Below are 24,736 nucleotides of genomic sequence, written 5' to 3'. Positions count from 1 at the left end.
GGCAGACCCTCCGCTGGGAAGGTATTGCTTTGGTATCTATTCTAAGATGAGGAATCTGCGACTAAAAGTCTTAATCAAATGAACAAGTTGATTTCCTTCAGAAATGCTTTTTCTAGTGGAGACTATCTAGCTGCAGATTCCTTACCGTTCTTCGGCGGCAGAAAGAGTCAGGTAAAGAAACTGATGTAAGTGCACCGCAGTGGTGATTATATAGGCTCTGTGCACATAACCACAGACACGAAGCCAATCGGTGCCACCTACTACTGCACAGACGTCCAGGGAATATTGTAAGTTAAAGAATCTGCGGCTAGATACTCTTGACCAGATAAGGCGCTAGCAAATGTCAGTTCTTCATTTACATTTCTAATATTTGGTATTTGTAAAGAAAACAATTTATTGTGTGTAATATTCTCATTATGTTTCTGCTTCCCTGCCCCATCCCGTTGACACTGATTAGAAGTCATGCTAAGGAGTGGTAGGAGACCTGCGCATTCAAAAAACAGTTAGAAGATAATGACGTTTAACAATTTGTCCCAACCCACCTTCCAACCACCATTTGAACTCAGTCTAGACCCTTTTCCTGCACTACATGGCTTGGATGTTTGCATATTAGCCCTGCACATTCTCAAGCATACATATTTACATCTTGGCTACAGACTCTCTGCACACCTATTGTTTACAGCACAAATACTTAGAATGGACTTTGGGTCTGGCCCTTAATTATGACTGGATGGCTTTGTTGTCTGTCTCAGTTGTCTGCTCTTGATTTGATGGCTTTCCATCCTATCTTCTTTGACTCTCCCAGGAGTCTGTCTCATTTCTATGATTTGATGAGTTGTATCCTTCCACTGCATGCCTAAGGGATCTCTCGTTTCACTTGGCTTTCAGCACTGCAATCAAGTGCATGTGTTTCCTTACTTTATCTTCCTAATATTTCTCTGCCTCTCCCAATCGCATTCTCTTTTCTCTCCTGCTGCTCCTAATGCTCCAGTGTTACTTTTTTTGCAATTTTCCTTATCGCTTTTTTTTAACAAGGACCAGCAAGTAGGAGATGATGCTGAGGGCCTCTTGCTTCCTTTATGCCCAAACTTGTTTACTTAATTCATATTTTAATTTACAGTTCAAACATTGATGTGTGCAATGTTAGAAGGGTAAATTAAAAATGTCCAATATAAATCATGATACACGCATGTGTCAATACACATGCATGTACATGCATCATCAGTTAAACATGGGCTCCGACTGTCATCTTATATAGAAGACCCATCGCAAGACTTTCTTCAAATACATCTGTGTCTTGATGCATGCATTCTCAAGCGATTGGCAGGACTCATTTGCAAGCGAAGAGCGGGGGCTTTTAGCGCCCTATTGCTTTTCCCAATACTTGTTTTTCTCAGTGCTCCTTTCATGTGTATCAGTGTCCTCTTATACATATCTGGGTTCCCACTTTTGCTATAGGATGAATGTTTTTTGACAAGTATGTTTATTCAGGTATGGTTTTTCAATCTGTATTACTGTTTGTTATCCACATATGGGTGATTGCATTAATTAAAACTGTCTAGGAGATTTCTACTCTCATACTATTTACCTCTGCAATTTTAGGAGCAATGGGAAAAGGAGCAAATCAAATTAAAGCGAATTGAAGAAGAGTGCAGTAAGAAGGGAAAAACATTTGAATCACTTCTGAACAGTAGGGATGAACACATCATGCTCCTGAGTAAAAAGTTAAAAGAAGCAAATGATAGGCTTGATAAAATAGACCGCAAAAATATGCAAATCTGTGAAACAGAGGTAAGACCATATGAAGATGGAAGCATGTAAAATAGTGAAATGTTAATGAGATTGTCTGGTATTCCATGAATTATCAGTTTCCTGCAGATTGTAGTTTTTTTCTAGAGAAGGTGCAGCGAGGGTTCCCCATAGTAGTACATTTTTTTCCTATTGTGCTGCCTAATTAACTGTGGAGAACATATCTGTATAATTAAGAATATTTTTTTGTGTATTGCTTTTCTATTTTGTTAATACAATTTGGTAATTATTGCACTACATATATTGGTATATTTCGTTATTGCCAGTTGCATACAGTTCAATGTAGGAAGAAGCTTTTCCAAGCGAATAAATGTGCATGTTCTTTGTCCAATTCGACTTTCAGCATCCAGTCACTTTGCATTCTTATTTACTTTTGATTACACTTTTAACTCATTTTTGTTTTGTCTTTTCCAAAGCATCGAAACAAGTGTTGTGATTGTATTCGGGTGCGAGGGTTAGCTTTTTTTATTCCATTTGAAAAAATAAATGTACTTAGAAGCTACGTTTCATTTTTACATTAGATACAGAATGTTTAAAGTGTGAGTGGCAAGACGTGTGTTTAGATATCACAATTACCTCAACTAATCTTCCCTCTAAAATGTTAGAGACAAAAGCATTAACATTTACACTAAACGTAGCAGTATTTACCTTTTTTTACGTTGCACCGCATGCTTTTGAGCATTTTGGGTTCTCTTAACCCCAGGTCTACTGACAGTGAGCACTGTTGAAGCAGACAAATGGAATAAACTATATCCATTGCCAACTGAACTGCAAATAGTGCGCGAATCAATCAAAGTGGAGTCACCAAATAAAATCATGTCATTCACCTTCTGACCTGCTCTCAAGAAAGTTGGAAATTGCACTACAACATACAGGTCTATGTCTGAAAAAGATAATTTTTTACTAATTTCTTCGAAAAATGATGTGCAAAATCAAGGCAATGCCTTCAATGACTTGATATTCTAATCAGTCCCTCAATGGATAATCCAAAAAGAGCACCCACACTTATCTCTATCTGATGATCAAAGCTAATCAGATAAAATCCGCACTAAAGCCTATTATGGTCTATGTCCAAATACTGTTTCATTTGATCATTTATCTCACTGCTAATACATAGACAGTGTTTGGTCACTGATCATGGCATTGGCTAGACACTTTAGTGAAAGCAAGTAAACAAGTCTGCGAATAATTCTGTAAATTTAAGGTGTCATTTATTCTCTGGGACCACCTGCCTTCCCACCCCGTCTCTACATTGCAAATTTGCAGGATATAGTTGAGTACGTTCGAGATCTAGTTGTCACCTGAACAGGTTATCAATACAGACATGTTTCAGATTGGCCGGTGTGGTAGCCCCGGCATCCAGTACACCCGACATTTTTCCGGGCTTTTGGATTTTATCCAGACGGGCTTACTTTTACTTTAGCAATATTCTGCCCCGTTTATATCTCCGCCTCTTGAGACCCATTCCATCTACAGTGGGGGTCCACTTCAAGTGTTTGATTTATTTATTGACAGACATCGCTTTTTTTGAGTGACAGTTACTCAGGTTTACATTAAGCTTTTCGTGATGATCCCGCCATTCAAACGGATCGAAACGCTGTCGACGATACATACAGACCCAATCTCCGTTGATGTATTGTGTATCTCAGATAATGTAACTGCGATATAAACATTCCACGTCCAAGTCACGTGTATCACACGTTTGCCCAAGTACTTTCTTCGCTTGTCTCACTTCCCGTTTACTCACATCCCTCTACAGTACTTTTTTTAAAAACTTGTATTTATTAATGGATCGCTACATATTAAAAATATTGTTTTGATTTAAATGTATCGTCTGATACTCGTTGTTATTCCCACCTACGTAGGGACCACTGCTGTTCTGTAATAATACTTACACCGGGTCCCTTGGATACCCAGGGCTTCTCTTGTTTTTCGGTAATACAGTACAGAGCCTGATCAGTAACTTCACTGTTTTTTTTATTTTCAAGTCGCAAGTGTTTGTGCACGCTCTCCCGTCAGACACCAGAGCAGCCCTTGCTGCCCTTTTTCGTGCACTGTGCACAGCACTCCTCCAACCTACTTAAGCTGTAAAACCAGGAAAACGTCCACTTAAAATACATTAGATAAATAAATACAACTTTTATTACTAACGAATAAGCCCTAAATAATTACCCAGAAATATTCTCCCCTAACAACTAATCTGAAAACCGAAAATGTAGTCAAATCGAAACTCAGATTTAGTGAACGTTCTCGCCCCTCATAGTAATGGAAATACAAAACAGAACTTGCAGAACACTAGCAGGCGTGGTCACAGGAAACCCATTGCTTACCTTGGTGAAGGAGCTGTTAGGTAGTAGAAGATATCACTTGACAGACCTGGTGGTATGATGTGAAACGGTTCTGTGCTCTCTGGTCTTTGCTCCTAGTCCTTATTTCTCGAGTGACAGTTGTTTGCTTCAGTTTTATTTCTACTGCTCATCAAATAAAAAAGATGTGTTTAATGCATAATGTACACCTTGTGATCTTTCCAGGCACTCCACATGTGTACTGTTTTCTTATGTGTATAACATGCTTAAAATGCCACGTCCAGATCTGAAAAAAATAAGTCTCGGGTTCCTGGAATTTTATACATCCAGTTTCTGTTAAGGACCCTTCTCAAATGTCATAATCAAAAGCGCATATGTATTAATTATCTCACTAGGCACTTTAATGTAATATACGACTATATAAGTTCCCGTGATTGATATTTTTATGTTGCATTTTAATTTCCCACTGCTTTAATAGTTTAAGCATGCAATTATTTTTCCGAGTGGTTTTGAAGTTGACTAACAGAGATCGATACCACTAGCCTCCACTAGGTGGTAGTCCAATGTTATGAAGTCGTCGATACGTGCTATAGTATTGTTTTCACTAAACATCAGATAAGTTACCTGGCATCACCGAGGTGGACTTGATCATTTTAGATTGTCTTAGCTCTGCGTGTCTTAGCTCTGCGTGTCTGTTTATGTAGATTGCAATCAATTTATTTAAGTTACAGATTGTAATGCAGCCCTGCCGTATTTTTCCTTCTTTAAGGTACACAATAAAAGACTGGAGTGTCCTGCTGGTCAGGATGTCATACCAGCAGCCTCAGGTACTTCTGCTATTCAAATGAGTGAAAGGTAAAGCAGCTTTAATTATATGTATATTAATATGCAAGCTAAACGGCATTTTATTCATTTCTAATTGTGGTCATTAGATAGCTGCCCAGTTCACTCAGGACTCGCCTCACTTGTTAAAATAGCATCAGGGCAGCACATGGACCTACTTGTGTGTGTGTACACGCACGTATACACACGTACACACACGTACACCCACCCAACTAACGCAAACCTTTCTGAAGGAATGGAGGTGAGCTCACACGCACTCCTCCTCTCCCTAACACATAAGACCCACAAACACATTCCCTTTTAACTCCTTCATTACTGTGGGTTCTGTCTCCCCCAAAAAGATATCCAAACTAAATTTGAGTCTGCATGTTTGGGATAGTAAAGGTACCCAGAGTTGTGAATTACCCTGCAGAGACCTGTGAAAATGCTCAAATATGTCAAAATGTTGTCTTTGCTTTTTACAAAACATTAAAATACGTGCTGTGCAAGAAAGGGTGCGTGTATTTTTTTTTTATTTATATAGAAATGGTACCAACAAAAGGTTCACTCTTTCCTGCCAACAGAAACAAGCAGAGTGGAAACTAAATACTTTTTTCCCCATATTTTTTGTAGTTTTCTGATTCTGATAATATTTCCTTGTTTTCTTTTTCTGCCTACTTGCATTTTGTTGCGAAAGTAGTGTGAAATCCAATGGTGAGCTTATAAAGTTACAGCATTTTGAAAATTAGACAGAATTCTAAATTTAGAAACGGATCAAGTATTTCCCCAAGAAAGTGCCTGTTGAAATAAAAATAAAAAAGTGAAAGTAAATTGGGGAAAAGAGAATTGGGTAACCTTGTGTTAATTTGTACATTTTCGCACTGAGGAGCAACGGAAGTAATATAGTTTTAAATTCATTCTCATCCCAGGGAGTTACACTTTTAGTTGGTCAAATATCTGCTATCTTCTTAGCCATTCACTGAGTCGTGGCTTAAATTGGTTCCATGTATACTAACTATGCATCACACTTCATAGCAACTAATCTAGTGATAACAAATGGCTGTGAAAGAAAAGTATCACGTTTTTACATGTACCCAACAGTCTTAATTTATGGGTATGGGCTATTCGTACTGCTCTGAATTTTGGACCACTAATAAAGCCTGGAGAATGTGTTATTTGTGTTTAGTGACTTATGAGTGGAGGCCAAACATTTGGAGAGAGTCAAAAATTGCAAATTCCCTACTATTCTTCGTTGTATCACGTTTACCCAATATATATAAAAACCCATATGTATTTATGTTGCTTCCCCTGTTATCATGTCCACCTGCGTTTTCCTTCGCCATGCATTCTACATTCGAATGTAAGTAGTTGTACCTATCTCTGGGTTCCAGACAGTTGACTTAAAGATGAATGGGGGTGTGCCAGGAAAGCTCCGGTATCTTGTTCACGTTTGTCTGGATGCTTAATTACAATTAAGGCTCCCAGATTTCCGTTTTTATTGATTTTCACATATAAATACAGACAGAAAACAATGTGTTTCCTTTCTGTATTTATTTTTAAAAACAGAAAAATGTTGAAAATTGTGCGTTTTGTGAGTGGCTCACCATGCTGCCTTTCATGAATTCCAGGTAAAAGCTGATCAGACAGATAGAATGGGGAGGTACAAAATCAGATCAGATTTACTTAAACACAGGCATATGTGAATATCTATTTGTAGTATAACACTAATATGCAGCTATGGGTGTAGTGTTTTGTTATATGTGGCTGCTTAATTTTCTAAGACACGACAGGCGCCCATGATGAGTGCATGTCTAAGAGTTAAATATATGTAGAAATATACCATTTCATGACTCCATTTATTCTCCATGCACAAAATAAATGTGAATAAATACCAATATGATGGCCCAAAATTCAATATGGATAAATACAGACGGAAATGTTAAAAAAATAAATACCATAAAACTGGAAGCCCTAATTACATTACATCGAACGTTAAACAGGATTCACTAACTCCTATAGGTTTTTCTGTGAGAAGAGCATCATCTGGGTGTCTCCACTACTTTTTAAGTCCGACTGTGCCTTCAATCATCCACTCCCCAAGCTGTGATGGATGGAGGCTGTAGCTCAAAGCTGTGCGTGTGTTTGTTGCACATTGTGCACTACTGATGAAGAATTCATCACAAATTCATGGAATCAGTGTCTGGCCATCTTCCACTCAAAGTCACGCCTGGGGTATCGGAATAATAATCCTCAGACAGGCACAGTCAGTGAAAGCAGCACTACAGTTGTGTAAAGAATTCAGAGGTTTTGCACAACTACTTCCTGTGCTGACCCTAGAGTCCGTGTCCACGGTTACATTGCAAGCTGGTGCCATTTTCCTATGTGGAGAGCTCGGTGTATTGTGAAATTCTCTGGGAAAGAGTCCAAGAGCCATTTTGGATGACAACAAGCAAGTATGCGGGAAGTGAGGAGGGACTGTGTGTGTGGTGATGCGTCATCAAACATGCGTATCAGCATCTTAGATCACTGCAACGCATAACCAACCTTTCAAGTCTACCAGCATGCAATTTCTTTTGCTTCTTGGTCTTCCTCCACATAGCTGACAGGGCTGAATCGCAAATCCAGCCTATCGAGGCTGCCATGAAAAATTGTATTTTGCAGCTGGTGATCTTTGCCCATTAAGCTGGCAGGACAAAAAGTCTATTCAGTTGCTGCTCTCTCACCATTGCATAACTGTCTCAACATTGCTTGACTCTGTACTTGTTCCGAATGTGGAAGTCGGTGATGGAAACACTTACTTAAATGGAATATTTAATAAATGTTACCGTTGATGCGCTCATGCCCTGACATTCGCCTCACACATCTCTTATATTTGTTTGTGAAGGTAAATGTTTGAGCATTCCTTCACACTATTTCACATCATTCAGTGCTGGGAACTGAAGAGTATGGAATAACCTACTACAGACTTACTTAGATTTATTACACTATTTTACCCAGTGGGAACACCCTAAGGTATCTTGCCTTGCACACGCCTTTCTCAAACGTTACATGCACACTAGTCCCAGTGTTGTCTCGTGGTATTTGCTCCAGGGGGATCTACATGGGACTCCCTACACACTTAACAGCAGGCTACCAAGAATCCAAAATGCTTTAGGCAGACAAATCCTTAACCTGTGCAGGTGGGATCACATCACCCCGGGCCTTAGCGCTCAACCTTGGTTACCATTTGCCGGAAGGATCTCCTTCAAAACCCTCTGAATTGCTCCCTGGGATGTCTACTGGACAGGACCAGTCTTCTACAATCGTAACTCAAACTGTAGGTCAAAGGAGAAACCCCAGATATCCTGAAATTCTTCTTTACAAAGAAGACCCACATCACTGGGAGCTTTTTCTTCTATAGAGATGCAAGTTCTGGATCATGCTCCAAAAGAGAATAATTGTCATCAAAATCCACTTAGAATTCAGAAAAGCAATATAGACCTGGCTGTTCCCAAAATCATGATTCTTGTGACTCTTAATTCTGCAGTTGTACTTGCCTGTATATGCAGCGCACAAAGCTATCCCTCACACTCTGTTTCCATGCCACTCATGCATAACATGCCGCTACACACTGCTGCGCCAAGTCTGGAGCACATTCTCCGAGCCTCACGAATGACAGCAAAACACACTATGCAAAGAGAACACTCAATCCATCACTCCCTGTACTCCAGACACAGAGCCACTTACTCAACCACTTTGGTGCTTCGTTAAGGTATAGGAGAGTGCTATAGAAATGCTACAAACAATAGAATACAATAGCGTAGGGGTTGGCATTGCTAATTTGGTTAACTCACACCCGATCTAATCGTATGCCTACACACATTTGGCCTTCATAGAGCAATTAAACTGTGGTAAGTCTCACACAAAAGCACTTTAGAGGGGAGTAAGGGTAGGGGCATTTTTACATTGAAACATGTTTTCCATTGGGAGAAAAAATATCTTTAGGACCAGGAGGCACGCACCATAGAACTTTGGAAGGTCTTGTTTTAATTTGCATATGCTTGTTACTTTTGAAATTTGCTAAAGTTGAAGATGTCTGCGTTTTCATAGGCCAGCATAGATTTGGTAATTTTCCTTTGCAATGTTGCTTTACTTTTTATGCGGCATAAACATTAATTAATCAAGTAAATCCAGATATTTCTTGGCAAATTAAGTGCCATGAAGCACAGTATTCATTTGCCTCATACATGCTTATGGAGCACATTAATACTGATGTAATCATCTTATATAACTCATACTGATGGGATTAGAATCATGTCGTGTTTTGTTTAAGGGTGATTTGCAGAACACTGATATTGAAGTGGAGGCATTTATGCTGTCTTGGATATACTGTCAAAGGCAAACCTTGTGAGGAAGGGGGATAGATATCCTCATCGGTCATTGGCTTGTTTACCAAAAGTTCTCATTATTCTGGAAAGGCACATGAGGGGGGCTTGTTATAGCCCATGTTTTGATGAAGCTTATCTGTTACAGACTTCTAGCTGCAGCTTCCTTCCATTAGAATTATCCCCAGGCATTAGACTGGATCCGGAAGCTTTTCGAGCAGGACGTCTGCATGCTGGCAGGTAACGTCACTCAGGCCCGCATTGGTGTTGTCCATGTCAGAAATGATGTGCTGTTTCCCATCTAGGCTGCACCCCAGCACGCTGACATTGGTTCTTTCCTTTCTGTGCCACTCAGCTCAGATCTGGAGAGAGCTACCGCCAGTCATTTTCTGATTTAATATTTTCAACATTTTGTCGAGTTCTTTTTTTGAGACCTGTCTTCCAGTGTGTAGAGATGTGCTCCAAGAAACCAGTCTGGGTTAAACCCAGTGCATCCTGTCACAGACACATTTCTGTGACATCCCCATCTGGTTTGCCTGTAGTGCTTGAAGCCGGACCACCACTCCTAGACTTGTGAGGACTCCTGCGCAATGAACCCCAAGGCACTGTGGGAGCGCTCTTTGAAGCTCTTTGTACCCAATGCTAGTCAACACTATAACAGTCCAAGTACAGTTCGTGCAATTGTTTCAGGCCCTTGTCATTGCCCTCGAAGTCTTTGGGCAAGTCCATAAAAAGTCCAGGAAATTAAAGAAGTTGAAGTGCTCTTCGATTTCACTACGTCGGTCCAAACCTCTTGGTCCACTTTGTGCCTCCCTGAGTTTTCTGGAGCAACCACCACCCAACTTCATGGGTTTTATGAGGCCATCCACCTACATTTTTGCATGGACTGATCCCTCTGTTGCAACTTCGGGCCCATGAGTGTAACAGGTGCCCTCAATGGATTTGGACCCTCAGGTTCGCCCTCGGCGCCAGTTGGACATCCTGGATCTGGTGCTGGATTCGGAATGGCTCCATTCTCGAAATCGTGACCATCCCTGGAACCTGTTGCAGCGACGGCATTCCCAGCACTGCTAATGCCGACGGCATCACAGACCCCATCATCATACCCGATATAGAACCGGACCAGCGTCGCCCAATACCAAATCTGTGCAGATCAAACTCTACCTTCAGAGTAAGAGCCAGTGCCTCCTTCTTTGTTTGATAGGCCCGAAGAAGAGTATGATTGGGTAGGATTTGAGGATCCTTATATCTAAAACCCCCTTGAGGAGGCCAATGACAACTGGTATGTGGAACTGGTGGATGCCAGTGATCTGAACACTTTCCCAGACACTGGCCTGGTCTCTCTTCCTAGTGTTGTTGCGGAGAAAGGGCCTTCTTAGCTATGGTGGTTAGGAGGGCGGCTGATGTCTAGGACCTTCGCCTACCCTTGGTGGCAGTCAAGGAGAATTTCTTGACAGATGTACTTCCGCCTGGAATCACTCCTTTACAACCCTTTCTCCCTTTTAATGAAGCCCTCCCTGATGACCTGCTTGCGCCCTGCCCAGACCCTGCACTGGGGTGCCTGTGCACAGGACCTTTACTTGCAGGCAAGCCCTGCTTCTGGGGGCTTACCCAGCACCCCACCTCAAAGAGCCTGGTCATTCAGGCCTCCACCTACAAAGTCAACCTTGGCGCAGTCCCTACCACACCACCGGATAAGGAATCCAAGAGGCTGGATACCTTTGGCAATATGATGTTCTCTTCTGCCAGCCTTGCACTGCATGATATTCAAGCTATGAATCTGATGATTCAGCCTCTATCCTGGATTTCAATGAGACGGCCTCATGGCCTCTTGCATCCTGCTGGTGACACATGCCCGATGGCATATTTGGGCTCTGCAGGTGGACCAAAAATACAATTGGGCGCAGCATCAGGGGAATCTCTGACATGGTCCAGATATTTTAGGGAACTACAAAAGACCTTAAGTGGTGGTTGACCACTCTCCCCTTCGAATACCAGAGCTGACAGCAGTGATGGATGCTTCACTCATGGGCAGGAGCGAACATCTGGGGAAGGTGGGGATCAAAGGCTCTGGCCTCCAGTGGAGTCTCAGCTATACAACAACTTATTGGAGTTGAGAGCGATCCAACCGGCATTGAAAATCTTTCTTCCTCCCTTCAAGGGGAAGCTCGTTTAGCAGTTCAAGGGCAACACCACAACCATGTGGTATTGCAACAAGAAGCGTTGGGTCGTGAACCCTGTGTCAGGGGGCCCTGCATCTCTGGACATGGCTGGAACGTCGGGGAATTTCCCTGGTAGTTAAATATCTAGTGGGCTAACTGAACACTAGAGCGGACAATTCAGAGCAGATCATGAATGCATCTCCGTCCAGAGGTGGTGCAGGATCGCTTCATATATTAGGGAGAACCTTAGTTAGATCTATTCACCACCTACTCTGAAGCACAATATCAGCTCTGCAACGTTAGAGTTTCCAAAGCTCCTCTCGCTCTGAGACGTTTTTCATATCGAGTGGAGCTCAGGCCTCCTGTATGCCTTTCTGCTGGTCACACTCCTGCCCAGAGTTCTCAAGAAGATCAGCAATGACTAGGGCCAAGTTATTCTTGCTCCATATTAGGCACATAGAGTATGGTATCCAGAAATCCTGAACATTGGTCCTCTGGTCAGACTGCCCCTTTGGGGGAATCTGCTGTCACAACAGCAGGGCAGGATGCTGCAGCCGAACATGCACACCCTCCGTCGTCATTTGTGGAAATTAGGGGCGACAGTTGACAGTTTTTTTCCTCTTTCCTGAAATTTATGATGTCATGTTGGCAGCCATGCATTCCTCAACCAAGACACTATACGCCTGCCTTTGAGATAAATTTGTGGAGTGGTGTACTTCCAAAAAGGTTCAACCCCCTTTTTCCATCTTTAACTGAAGTTGTGTTTCTTGTTCTCTTATTGGCCTGGCAAGACCTTGACCTTTCAAAGAAGAGGGGAGATTCCACCAACTCTACCGAATGGACCCAAAAGGACATTTTTGTTCTTCATTTATCTTACCAGAGAGTTGATGGACAATCAACTTTTGATTGGGGCAACTAAAGGGAACACTTTGCCGAAACAGATCATCGAACAATGAGTAGGGCTCTGCATTAAGATCTGCTACGCAATTTTCAAGAAGCAACCCCCTGAGGCCTTGTGGGCTCATTCCACCGGAACCAAGACTGCAACATGGGCGTCTCTGCGCGTGTGTACCAAACACTATTGCCTGGTCTGTTGTGATGGACACTTCCCCATTTGGTTCCTCCAGGACTTCCTGGTCTAAATATGTTCGGAGAGATATTACTTGAGGATCTATTCTAACTTGAGGAATCTGCGACTAGAAGTCTCTAGCAGATGAACAAGTTACTTACCTTCAGTAACGCATTATCTGGTAAAGACTATCTCTAACTGCAGATTCCTTACCGACCCTTCATCCCATCCCTTATGACATCCTTACAATGTGCACACTGGTACATAGGCAACCTTCGTGACTTTGCACTTCTGACATAGAAAATATACAAAAAGTAACTAATTTCAGCTCCCTGGTGTGGTGCCCATATAATCTTCTGATGCAGACAATGCCAACTTGGTGCGGAATGACACCACGTTGTGCAAAGGTACCGCTCAAACTGTTTTTGGCGATACAGAAAAGGGGGCGGTGATGAACAGAGTGTCTGAATTAAGCAGACCACTCTTACCCAGTCCAAAGATCAGGGCTTGATCCATCACCGTTATTTATCTCACTGCACCATCCCAGCTCAGAACCTGGCTATATGCAAATCAGGCTGTCCCTGGCCCAGTGGATCATGGGAACAGGGCAGACTAAACTACCAAGCCAATTTTTCACCAGAAAGGAGACAAGCTACCGGGGACCGGTTTCTGGCATTTCAGCCGTCTTTGGCCCGGCTTGCTTGAATCCTGATGGTGCAGTGAGAAAGGGACTCATGTCTGAGTATACCCTGCCACACCTATAGTGGCCAAAAACGATACAGAAAAGGGGGCGGTGATGAACAGAGTGTCTGAATTAAGCAGACCACTCTTACCCAGTCCAAAGATCAGGGCTTGATCCATCACTGTTATTTATCTCACTGCACCATCCCAGCTCAGAACCTGGCTATATGCAAATCAGTCTGTCCCTGGCCCAGTGCATCATGGGAACAGGGCAGACTAAACTACCAAGCCAATTCTTCACCAGAAAGGAGACAAGCTACCGGGGACCGGTTTCTGGCATTTCAGCCGTCTTCGGCCCAGCTTGCTTGAATCCTGATGGTGCAGTGAGAAAGGGACTCATGTCTGAGTATACCCTGCCACACCTATAGTGGCCAAAAACGATACAGAAAAGGGGGTTCCGTGACGATCGTAAGTGGTGTTTTCGACTCGCACGAATATGGTCGAGTCTGGTATCTATGAACCGCAAATGACGAGTTTAGTGGGTGTGCGCAGTTTCGCTGTGCTAACCTGAACCGTTCGTTTGTTTCGTGCGTTTCTATCTGTACCCACGGGTTCCATCTTAGATACGGCATCCATTTTGTCTCTTGCCCTCAAGTAGCCAGCGAACGGACGCTGTCCGCTTCGCGACCCTGGGATTCCCAAGACTCTTGCGGAAGACACGTTTCCTTTGAAAGTGTCTTTATGATGAGGGGGATGATACTGTAAGGCAGATGTCCCCGCTCGAGGCACATCTTGCCGTGCCGGTCTATTGTCTCAGCCGTGCATCTCATTAGGCACGTCCCTTTGATGCCTGCAGCTCGTGTTTCCCGATACCACCCCTTTTACACCCTTTCCGATCTCCCCACTGTTTCTGCCTTCCTTTGCACCTGTCCTTGTTCCTTCTTCGATCTGTTTACTGCCGATTGGAATGTACTAATGGTGGGAAGATGGGTTTTTACAGTTGGGAACCACCGAATGTTTCTGTACTTATGTTCCGGACCTTGAATACATCAAAGCGACCCCTCTTGGGGATAATGATGGGAACCAAGTTGTAAACCTTTGTGTACCATGTTAACCTATGGGAGAAAACTGTATAAAAGGAGCGATCCACAGTAGCAATTTGAATCAGATCCCGCGAACTTACATACTGTGTACTTCACGTGACTTCTGTGTTCCCTGCAGTAAATAAACCTCGAATCTTTGACGCCGAAGGAAGTGTCCCGTGTCTCTGTCATTTGTACGCCGGAACAGGTTACCCACGAAGGTTTCAGGTGTTGTCCCCTGGCACCGCTGGGTCTTAAATAACCCAGTCCTTCAACCCTGCCACACCTATAGTGGCCAAAAACGATACAGATCTCTTGACTGGGTGAGAGTATTCTGCTTAATTCAGAAACTCTGTCCATCACCACCCCTTTTTGTTTAATTATTTTGTCCACCATAAGCGTGGAAGGGTATACTCAGATGTGAGTCCCTTGCTCATTGCACCATCAGGATTCAAGCAAGCCGGGCCGAAGATGGCTGTAATGCCAGAAACCGGTCCCCGGAAGCTTGTTTCCTTCCCAGTGAAAGAATTGGCTTTGTAGTTTGGTTTGCCCTGTTCCCATCATGCACTGGGACAGGAACAGACTAATTTGCATATAGCCAGGTTCTGAGCTGGGATGGTGCAGTGAGCTAAAAAACGGTGTTGGATCTAGCCCTGATCTCTTGACTGGGTGAGAGTATTCTGCTTAATTCAGAAACTCTGTCCATCACCACCCCTTGTTGTTTAATTATTTTGTCCACCATAAGCGTGGAAGGGTATACTCAGATGTGAGTCCCTTGCTCATTGCACCATCAGGATTCAAGCAAGCCGGGCCGAAGATGGCTGTAATGCCAGAAACCGGTCCCCGGAAGCTTTTTTCCTTCCCAGTGAAAGAATTGGCTTTGTAGTTTGGTTTGCCCTGTTCCCATCATGCACTGGGACAGGAACAGACTAATTTGCATATAGCCAGGTTCTGAGCTGGGATGGTGCAGTGAGCTAAAAAACGGTGTTGGATCTAGCCATGATCTCTTGACTGGGTGAGAGTATTCTGCTTAATTCAGAAACTCTGTCCATCACCACCCCTTGTTGTTTAATTATTTTGTCCACCATAAGTGTGGAAGGGTATACTCAGATGTGAGTCCCTTGCTCATTGCACCATCAGGATTCAAGCAAGCCGGGCCGAAGATGGTTGTAATGCCAGAAACCGGTCCCCGGAAGCTTGTTTCCTTCCCAGTGAAAGAATTGGCTTTGTAGTTTGGTTTGCCCTGTTCCCATCATGCACTGGGACAGGAACAGACTAATTTGCATATAGCCAGGTTCTGAGCTGGGATGGTGCAGTGAGCTAAAAAACGGTGTTGGATCTAGCCCTGATCTCTTGACTGGGTGAGAGTATTCTGCTTAATTCAGAAACTCTGTCCATCACCACCCCTTGTTGTTTAATTATTTTGTCCACCATAAGCGTGGAAGGGTATACTCAGATGTGAGTCCCTTGCTCATTGCACCATCAGGATTCAAGCAAGCCGGGCCGAAGATGGCTGTAATGCCAGAAACCGGTCCCTGGAAGCTTGTTTCCTTCCCAGTGAAAGAATTGGCTTTGTAGTTTGGTTTGCCCTGTTCCCATCATGCACTGGGACAGGAACAGACTAATTTGCATATAGCCAGGTTCTGAGCTGGGATGGTGCAGTGAGCTAAAAAACGGTGTTGGATCTAGCCCTGATCTCTTGACTGGGTGAGAGTATTCTGCTTAATTCAGAAACTCTGTCCATCACCACCCCTTGTTGTTTAATTATTTTGTCCACCATAAGCGTGGAAGGGTATACTCAGATGTGAGTCCCTTGCTCATTGCACCATCAGGATTCAAGCAAGCCGGGCCGAAGATGGTTGTAATGCCAGAAACCGGTCCCCGGAAGCTTGTTTCCTTCCCAGTGAAAGAATTGGCTTTGTAGTTTGGTTTGCCCTGTTCCCATCATGCACTGGGACAGGAACAGACTAATTTGCATATAGCCAGGTTCTGAGCTGGGATGGTGCAGTGAGCTAAAAAACGGTGTTGGATCTAGCCCTGATCTCTTGACTGGGTGAGAGTATTCTGCTTAATTCAGAAACTCTGTCCATCACCACCCCTTGTTGTTTAATTATTTTGTCCACCATAAGCGTGGAAGGGTATACTCAGATGTGAGTCCCTTGCTCATTGCACCATCAGGATTCAAGCAAGCCGGGCCGAAGATGGCTGTAATGCCAGAAACCGGTCCCCGGAAGCTTGTCTCCTTCCCAGTGAAAGAATTGGCTTTGTAGTTTGGTTTGCCCTGTTCCCATCATGCACTGGGACAGGAACAGACTAATTTGCATATAGCCAGGTTCTGAGCTGGGATGGTGCAGTGAGCTAAAAAACGGTGTTGGATCTAGCCCTGATCTCTTGACTGGGTGAGAGTATTCTGCTTAATTCAGAAACTCTGTCCATCACCACCCCTTGTTGTTTAATTATTTTGTCCACCATAAGCGTGGAAGGGTATACTCAGATGTGAGTCCCTTGCTCATTGCACCATCAGGATTCAAGCAAGCCGGGCCGAAGATGGCTGTAATGCCAGAAACCGGTCCCCGGAAGCTTGTTTCCTTCCCAGTGAAAGAATTGGCTTTGTAGTTTGGTTTGCCCTGTTCCCATCATGCACTGGGACAGGAACAGACTAATTTGCATATAGCCAGGTTCTGAGCTGGGATGGTGCAGTGAGCTAAAAAACGGTGTTGGATCTAGCCCTGATCTCTTGACTGGGTGAGAGTATTCTGCTTAATTCAGAAACTCTGTCCATCACCACCCCTTGTTGTTTAATTATTTTGTCCACCATAAGCGTGGAAGGGTATACTCAGATGTGAGTCCCTTGCTCATTGCACCATCAGGATTCAAGCAAGCCGGGCCGAAGATGGCTGTAATGCCAGAAACCGGTCCCCGGAAGCTTGTTTCCTTCCCAGTGAAAGAATTGGCTTTGTAGTTTGGTTTGCCCTGTTCCCATCATGCACTGGGACAGGAACAGACTAATTTGCATATAGTCAGGTTCTGAGCTGGGATGGTGCAGTGAGCTAAAAAAACGGTGTTGGATCTAGCCCTGATCTCTTGACTGGGTGAGAGTATTCTGCTTAATTCAGAAACTCTGTCCATCACCACCCCTTGTTGTTTAATCAAACTGTTTTTGGAGCCAGTCTGACGCCTGGGTATAATTTCAAGGTATGGAATCTGCTGCACGATAGAGTTTCTACCTGATAAGGCGGTACCGAAGGTAAGTAACTTGTTCATGTGGGTGTTTTGTGAAGTTAGTGTTCACCTTCAATGTGAGTAATGTTAAAACACTGAGAGTACAGACTAATTCCACGAGTGGAACTTTGGGTACAGGAGGTTTGTCTTAGGAAGCATAGGTCTGGGTATATGTATCTTAATATGTACACTGCTCTCATTACATTGCAAACAGTTATGAACTGCAGTACAATAGAGAAATGGTCACAATAGCAATCAAAACTTAAAGGTACACATGAACAAGGAAAAAGCATTCACAAAGACCTAGTCGTACGTTTGCAGTAAAAGCCTTTTTTATAAGTCTAGAGAGGGACAAGGGCTAGAAAGTATGGACTTGTGAGAGCATAAATTATATGAGCTTACTTTAAAAAATGTGAGACAGGGCAAGAAACCATCTTGATATCAAATCAAAGGTTTTCCCATAGGGAGGCCCTGGTCGGCGTATACAGTGGTCTGGCCAATAGAGCTCAATCCGAAGAGGGATGTTAACATGTGTTGTACATTACGACCCTAGGTACTCCTGTTAACATGTGTTGTACATATCGATCGTGGGTACCCTTCCCGCATCACTCTTTGGATTGAGCTCAATGGGCAGACATTAAGAGATATTGAACAACAAACTGGAAAACACCTTCGATTTGTTTAAACACTTCTAGGCAATATACCAATAATAAATGCTTTTTATGCAGATTGGCAAAAAGATCTATTTGACCTGTTTATATAGAATCTAAAGGATTGTGCAAAACAAGGACCCCCTGAAAAATAGAGTAAGCTATACTCCTAGGACAGGGATAACAATGTGTGCAACAAATTCCTAGGCAGTAACACACTGGAAAACATAAGGCATGAAATGACAGCAAAAGCAGACTAAAATGAAAGGTAAATTTAATAAACACTTTTAAAAATCATAGTTTATAGTACGATATAAGCTCTATGACAAAGGAAAAATAAATTCAGAATTCATACATAAAAATAAAAACAATATCCTCAACTTATACACATTTTAATAGTTTCTATCCATAGAAACTAGACACTGAGTGGCGAATGGAGTCGACGCGCGTTTCGGCGTGGGACACGCCTTCTTCAGGAGCCACAAAAATTTGTAAATAAAATAATCTGAAACATGTATAAAGAGAAAAAAACCATCACAAATTAATCAATCACATTACTACATAATAAAGTGCATTAAAAACTTTCTAAATTCACATATTTCATTTAATATTAAAAAGAAAAAAGCTTATAACTGTCATATCATATCCTAAATATTTCATAGAGTTTTTCAAGGCCTATTTGAATATAACATTATAATATTTGAACAAAGGGTACTCACTAAGTTAGACATGATTCAAACTTAAAGAAGTTTAGGAGGGGGGAACGGGTAAGGAGAACGGGTGAAAAAGGGTGAATGAACAAGGGAGGGATAACAAAATTGATAAGAAATATGCATGATTCACGAAATTGAGACAACTTAATGTTGCAATATGATATTGATAATTACAGTAAGTCTAAAATAAAATTCATCTCACGATAGTTAAATGTTAGTATTATGATAGCTCACGTAGTCTCTGATAACAATTAATGACAACATCATATGAGAATAAGAGAGGTGGAAGACTTACTTTTAGTTAAAAACACACTGCATATAATGATAACCTCAGTTTAAAATCCGTAGATTGGGTGGAACCAGGAAACGATAAGCTCCTAATTCCATAACAGATGTAATATTACAACAGATTATTCCTTATCCTCACAACTATTCATGATGAGTCAGTCAATAAACAGATTATTTATCAGATGCCTTGTGAATGCTGTATTTCATAAAGACACACCGGAATTGCTACCCATTCACTAGATAAAATCTCTGCATTGTAGCTAATAAGGCCAAAGTTAGACATCCATGGAATCCTCTCCGGTGTTACTTTCTCATATACACAAATAAGGTATTTATCTAAAAATACAATTCCAACTCGGCGATGGAGCCAAGGATATCTAGTACTCAGAAACAACAAAACCATATGATACATCCATTATGGGGTCCCCTGGAACAAGCACTCAGGAAAAATGCAAAACAGAGGACAGAATGTTACCAAACCCCGAGTCATATTCAAGGAAAACAGGGCTGTGCGGTAAATATATCCTTTAATATCATCCTATGGCTTGATAAGGAAAGTGAAGGAAACACAAGACGGGGGACCAATATTCACGTTAAACCCACCTTAAAGAAATCTTCATAGAAGTGCTTGGTGCCTGGTGTGTCAAGATAGTAAAATCTTTTAACGGTCGATTATGTATCAAAAAACGCTGTGGGAGATTATATAATGATAAGAGGCAAATCCATAATACCCTAGGGCACTTCAAAAAAATAAATATTAGAACTAATTGTAAGGAGGTTATTACCTTAAAGCGGTCGGACTGTCTTGCTTCAGAATAAAAACGCGATCCAACCAATACTGATATGTATTTGTAACACTACGATAGTTATATTGGACTTCCTGTTGATATTCAGTAGTCTGTTGGAAAAAAAATAAACAGACCTTTTATGTTAGCACGCCGAGTGAAAAAGGCTAACTGTTTTCAAAAGTTAAGGATTTTACAATAGTGCGCTTGAAAAATTCGATATACTTAAATACGTGGTTACGATTAAATAGCGTTAACGCCGGATCGATGATCTCCATGTGGAGGGCGCGCTTACCGTGTGTAGTGAAGGCGTAATAGATCACTACATCTTAGAGGCTGCCAGCGATGTCTTCGGCCTGGATACATAAACGAATAAAACAAGTTACTAAACAAGCTGCGCAACTTAAATAGCCCGCCAGAACTAATTAGTTTGTCTTATTTGACTCAATGCTGAGATGCCAATACTCTCCATGGAACCACTTTGTTAATCTCTCAGTTTGTTTTGCATGAGACCAGGAGTTTAGAAGATGGAGAGAAGGGGGTGGAATTTGTGAGACCGAGAGACCAAACACATGTGGAGCTCTGTTTTTTTAATTTTGCATTGGTGCATAATTTGAAAAACATATATACAAACATTACAATTCGTTACCAGATGAGCAAAAAAGCAAGCAAAGATGTAAAAGAAAAAGAATGAGAGAAATATGCACAATTTTTCTTATTTCACCCCCCCTCCCCCGAGTTAAACCCACCCCACCCTCCCAGCCCACCCACAAAGAGTTGGACTCGCAATGAAATGAACATTTGAGGTTTACCTATTCTTCTCAAGCCATCTGGTCTGCGGTGCCCACATTTTTAGGCCTTTAGATTGCGTCCGCAATCCTTTTTTTCTTTTTTCTTTTCATAAACAGCTTTTTAAAAATTGTAATCTGCCAATAAGCGTAAAAGCCATTGGTGAAATCCAGGGGGGGTTGGATCAAGCCAGACCGAGGCCAGGCATAGGCGAAGTATCGCCATGCCAATAAACATGGGTTTTCCTCCTGGCTTCTCTTGCAGATCCTGGTCCACCCCAAGTCCAATGAAGGACGAGGAGAGGAGATAGTCAACCCCTAGTACCTCCTTAAAAAAGTTGGAAATCTCTTGTTTTAACCTGCTTAAAGAATCACAGGAGGTGATTTAAATCCGCCTGAAATAATGCACACCGAGGACTTAGAGTTCCTCTTCTGTCCCCCATTTAGCGAACTTTTTTGGGATGTAATAAAGTGAAAAACATGATTTATAATATTGAGCCTGAAGCCGAGCTGGATACAAATTTTCTGTGCTAGCTCGGCTGAGTAGAAAAATAGATTCTCCGGAATTCCAATGTCTGCTTCCCATTTTAATGCTCATTCTTCCATGTTATCCGGCATTACTCAGTTGAAAAAGTTGTATACGGCTCCAATGGATAACCATCTGTTTCTTAAATTATCCATAATATGATTATTAACAAAGCCTATTGGCCCACCACCTTTATTACTTCGAAAATCCCGGATTTTAAGGTATTTATAAAAATCCCTCAGATCATGCATACAACTTTTGTAGATTTTTGAAAGAGACTATACCAGTTAGGGAGTTAAAATCACCACGTTTAGACAACCCCGCACCGTGCCATTTTTTGATGATAGGATCTTTAAAAATATCTGGCAGATTGAGTTCTGTTTTAAATTTTTTTATTGGTGCATAATTTGAAAAACATATATACAAAACTACGCAAATTGGTGTATAATGATTCAGGCGATCCAGACTTCACAGTTTCCGGACTGAACTCCTAATCCTATGTCCTCTTTACAAGGTTTTGAAACGGACCTTCTTATAGTGGCTGTCGTTCAAAAATCTCCAGACCCAACCCCATGCATCTTTGCCCATAATCAGTTCTATAGGTGTTGGTATTTCTCCCATACTAATCTGTTAACTTTTCGCGTATTATGGTTAGGTTAAATAATAAAGTTGTAGCCCAATAATATAGTGTTATGTTTGGTAGGGCCAATACTCCCCTTTCTTTTGGTAGAGATAAATATTTATATGTTCTTCTGGGCTTTTCATATGCCCAGATAAAACGAGAAAATAAATCTTCAATTTTTTCAAACAGATAATGGTGAATTCTAACGGGATTTCCCTTAAAAAATTCAAAAACGTAGGGCAAAAAAGCATTTTTATTATATTACATCTGCCAGTGATCGATAGGTGCAGATTATGTAATCTCACTAATTAGATTTTTGTTTTGGCAATTAGGGGATCAATATTGCTGTCAACAATATTATCTACATTGGCTATAATGTCAACCCCATGATATGTTGCTCTTTCCACCTGTCTAGTGTCATTACCATGCTGATATTATTCCAAACAATTAGGGTTTTAGTGCTGTTCTCTGAACAGCACATGTTGAGTTCTGAATGCAGATTGGAGGTGTAGATTGATGAATTATCGTCTTGAACATGCCTCTATATACTAAACCTGAAAGAACCACAGTAAATGGAACATCAACAGCATCTTGGAGAATTGACCTAATGCTCTAGGTTAAAACAATTGTAGAATTACGCCTCCTTCATTAGCGACCATGCTGTCTTGATTTTGCCTATCAGATAATACAGCTCCCACACAATGGCTCAGCAATTGGCGAAGCAAAAGACTTTAACACAAAACAAACAACACCTTTAGATAAGGGTTTTATTTGACAAAATGCAAGGACTCTCTCTTTTAAAATAAGGCTTGCGGTTTTATTTTACACAATGCCCTCTAACAGAAAGGCTTTCCCAGATGCCAAATTCAGAACATTCACATATACAAAGAGATCTCTATGTTTAGATGCAAGCAATAATTACACACTTGGTAAATATAAGAGCTGAATACTGATGAATAAACAAGCAGCAAATAATATGGAATAAGTCTCAAGCAAATATACTTGACATCCTGCAAAAGATCAGGAAATATATATATACATCAAATGATTACTTTGGATGTGCACCTTGACTCACTCACACATCACAAAGAAAACACATCAAATTATCAAAGCCACTGGCCAAACGTCACAATGGCAATAACCAAAACTCAACACTTCAAATGATCACAGCCACTGGAACCACGCATCACAAGGGCACTAGTCAAAACTCAATACTTCACCTGGTGCAAACACTGCATCTCAGCCCACTCCTGACTGGGGAAGTTAAACAGCTGTGGTTGAGAGCTTCAGCAACCAGGGTTCCACGCTCCGAGGTAGACGCGTCCGGCCCCGTTTGGATTCCAAACTCGCAGTTTCTAAGTTAACAACCCTCCGCTTTATAATCTCAAAACACACTAGAATGTTCAGGAGAGACCTCCCCCCGCGCCAGAGGAATCTTAGCATAACTGGCCAGCTTCCAATCAACCATTCCAGTGGCAGGAAGGAGTTCCCACATCCCCTTCTCCAAATCTTGCATGTTCCAGCCTTTATCTTGACGAAGCTCACAAAGCCTTCCGGGTGCAATAAACAATCTCTCACAAAAACAATCCATGAACGTGAATAACCCAAACAACTTGCAAGCGCTGGTGTGCATGCAGAAAAGCTGAAGCAAGGCATAGTTAGAAAACAAGATGGCATGAGGCCATGTCAAAGCCAATAGTAAGACCTTTATAATTCTCATCAATGTACAACATAATGCACAACTGTGCACAACTTCTTATAGATTCACATACTTCATCTCTCAATGTCCTATAGCATCACATACTTCATCTCTCAATGTACAACACCGAGCACTTGGGTGCATCACAGCCTACAACACTGCACTTCGAAACGAAAAAGTACATTCCACACCTCTCTCTCCCTCTCACGCTTTTAAATGCACATCCCACACCTTCTGTTCTTGGCAAGGCTGTCCTACTCTGTGACAGCTCCCACTGAAAGACTGTAAGATTACAAGAAAGAAACGTTTAAGAGACACAGGCACATGCAGAATATAGTACATTCAGGCTAGGATAAAATAACACACTAAAGTCAATTAAAATATTGGTAGTCATCACAGGGTGTCAGACAACAAGAGTACCTCTAGCACTACAAATGCAGAATCAGGTAAAAGGATATGATGATCAGTTGAGCACCTAGAACACCTAAGGATCACTGCAGTGTGAGGAAGAACTCTGTGTCATGGAGAGATTTCAAGCCTAAAAGAATTGGGGGATTTTTCTACAAGGATGGAAGCCACCTTCATGCCACCCTGCTTGGTTTCCCCAAGACTGGGGATTCTGTATGTGTCCAAGCTGAGTTTTCCCACTGACAAAATGCATCTACCAAATGGTTGACTGATCTTAAAATCATTTTTTGCTGGAGGTGATCTGTTGACCCGTTTAGAATATCATTTACCCTACTTAGAAAATGTGGACTTTGGCTTAGAAAAATAAAAAGTAACTCTTTGCACCAGTTTACTTAGACAATATCCTTCCTTTGCAACTAAATGAGCTAGGAGTAGCATTTTATGAAAGAGGGGCTATAGAACGAAGGGCCTTGTTTAAAGTTTGTCAGACGGGAAACACCGTAACAAATGTGGTGGATATTGGTCACATTTTGACAAAGGATTGTTAGATACCACAGTAAAAACTCTAGGACACGTGATCCTGCAAAAGCTGGAAACTTTGGCAGAAAATATTATTTTTTTTCAAAGGTTTAATATGGTTTCCACCCAGGCCTGGGCACCATTTAACAGGCCCTGAACATATTCCTTATCTTGGGAAAGTACGTTAGGGCCAGGAGAGGTTCATTACATATTAATTTTTA

The 24,736-nt window shown here is 41.9% G+C and overlaps 1 protein-coding gene across 2 annotated transcripts in view; it reads left to right on the top strand.

Moving 5' to 3' along the window:
* Positions 1-24,736, top strand: part of TANK (TRAF family member associated NFKB activator) — a 225,733-nt gene that overhangs the window by 155,027 nt on the left and 45,970 nt on the right. For both annotated transcript variants that reach the window (XM_086956619.1, XM_086956620.1), the window contains exons 6-7: positions 1,603-1,791; positions 4,885-4,970. In XM_086956619.1, coding sequence (XP_086812745.1) covers positions 1,603-1,791; positions 4,885-4,970 — 275 coding nt within the window. The remainder of the gene's footprint in view (positions 1-1,602; positions 1,792-4,884; positions 4,971-24,736) is intronic.

Source organism: Lissotriton vulgaris, chromosome 2_1, assembly GCF_964263255.1.
Source record: "Lissotriton vulgaris chromosome 2_1, aLisVul1.2, whole genome shotgun sequence".
NCBI lineage: Eukaryota > Metazoa > Chordata > Amphibia > Caudata > Salamandridae > Lissotriton > Lissotriton vulgaris.
Note: the sequence above shows the minus strand (reverse complement) of the source record. Positions and strands in the feature narration are given on the sequence as shown.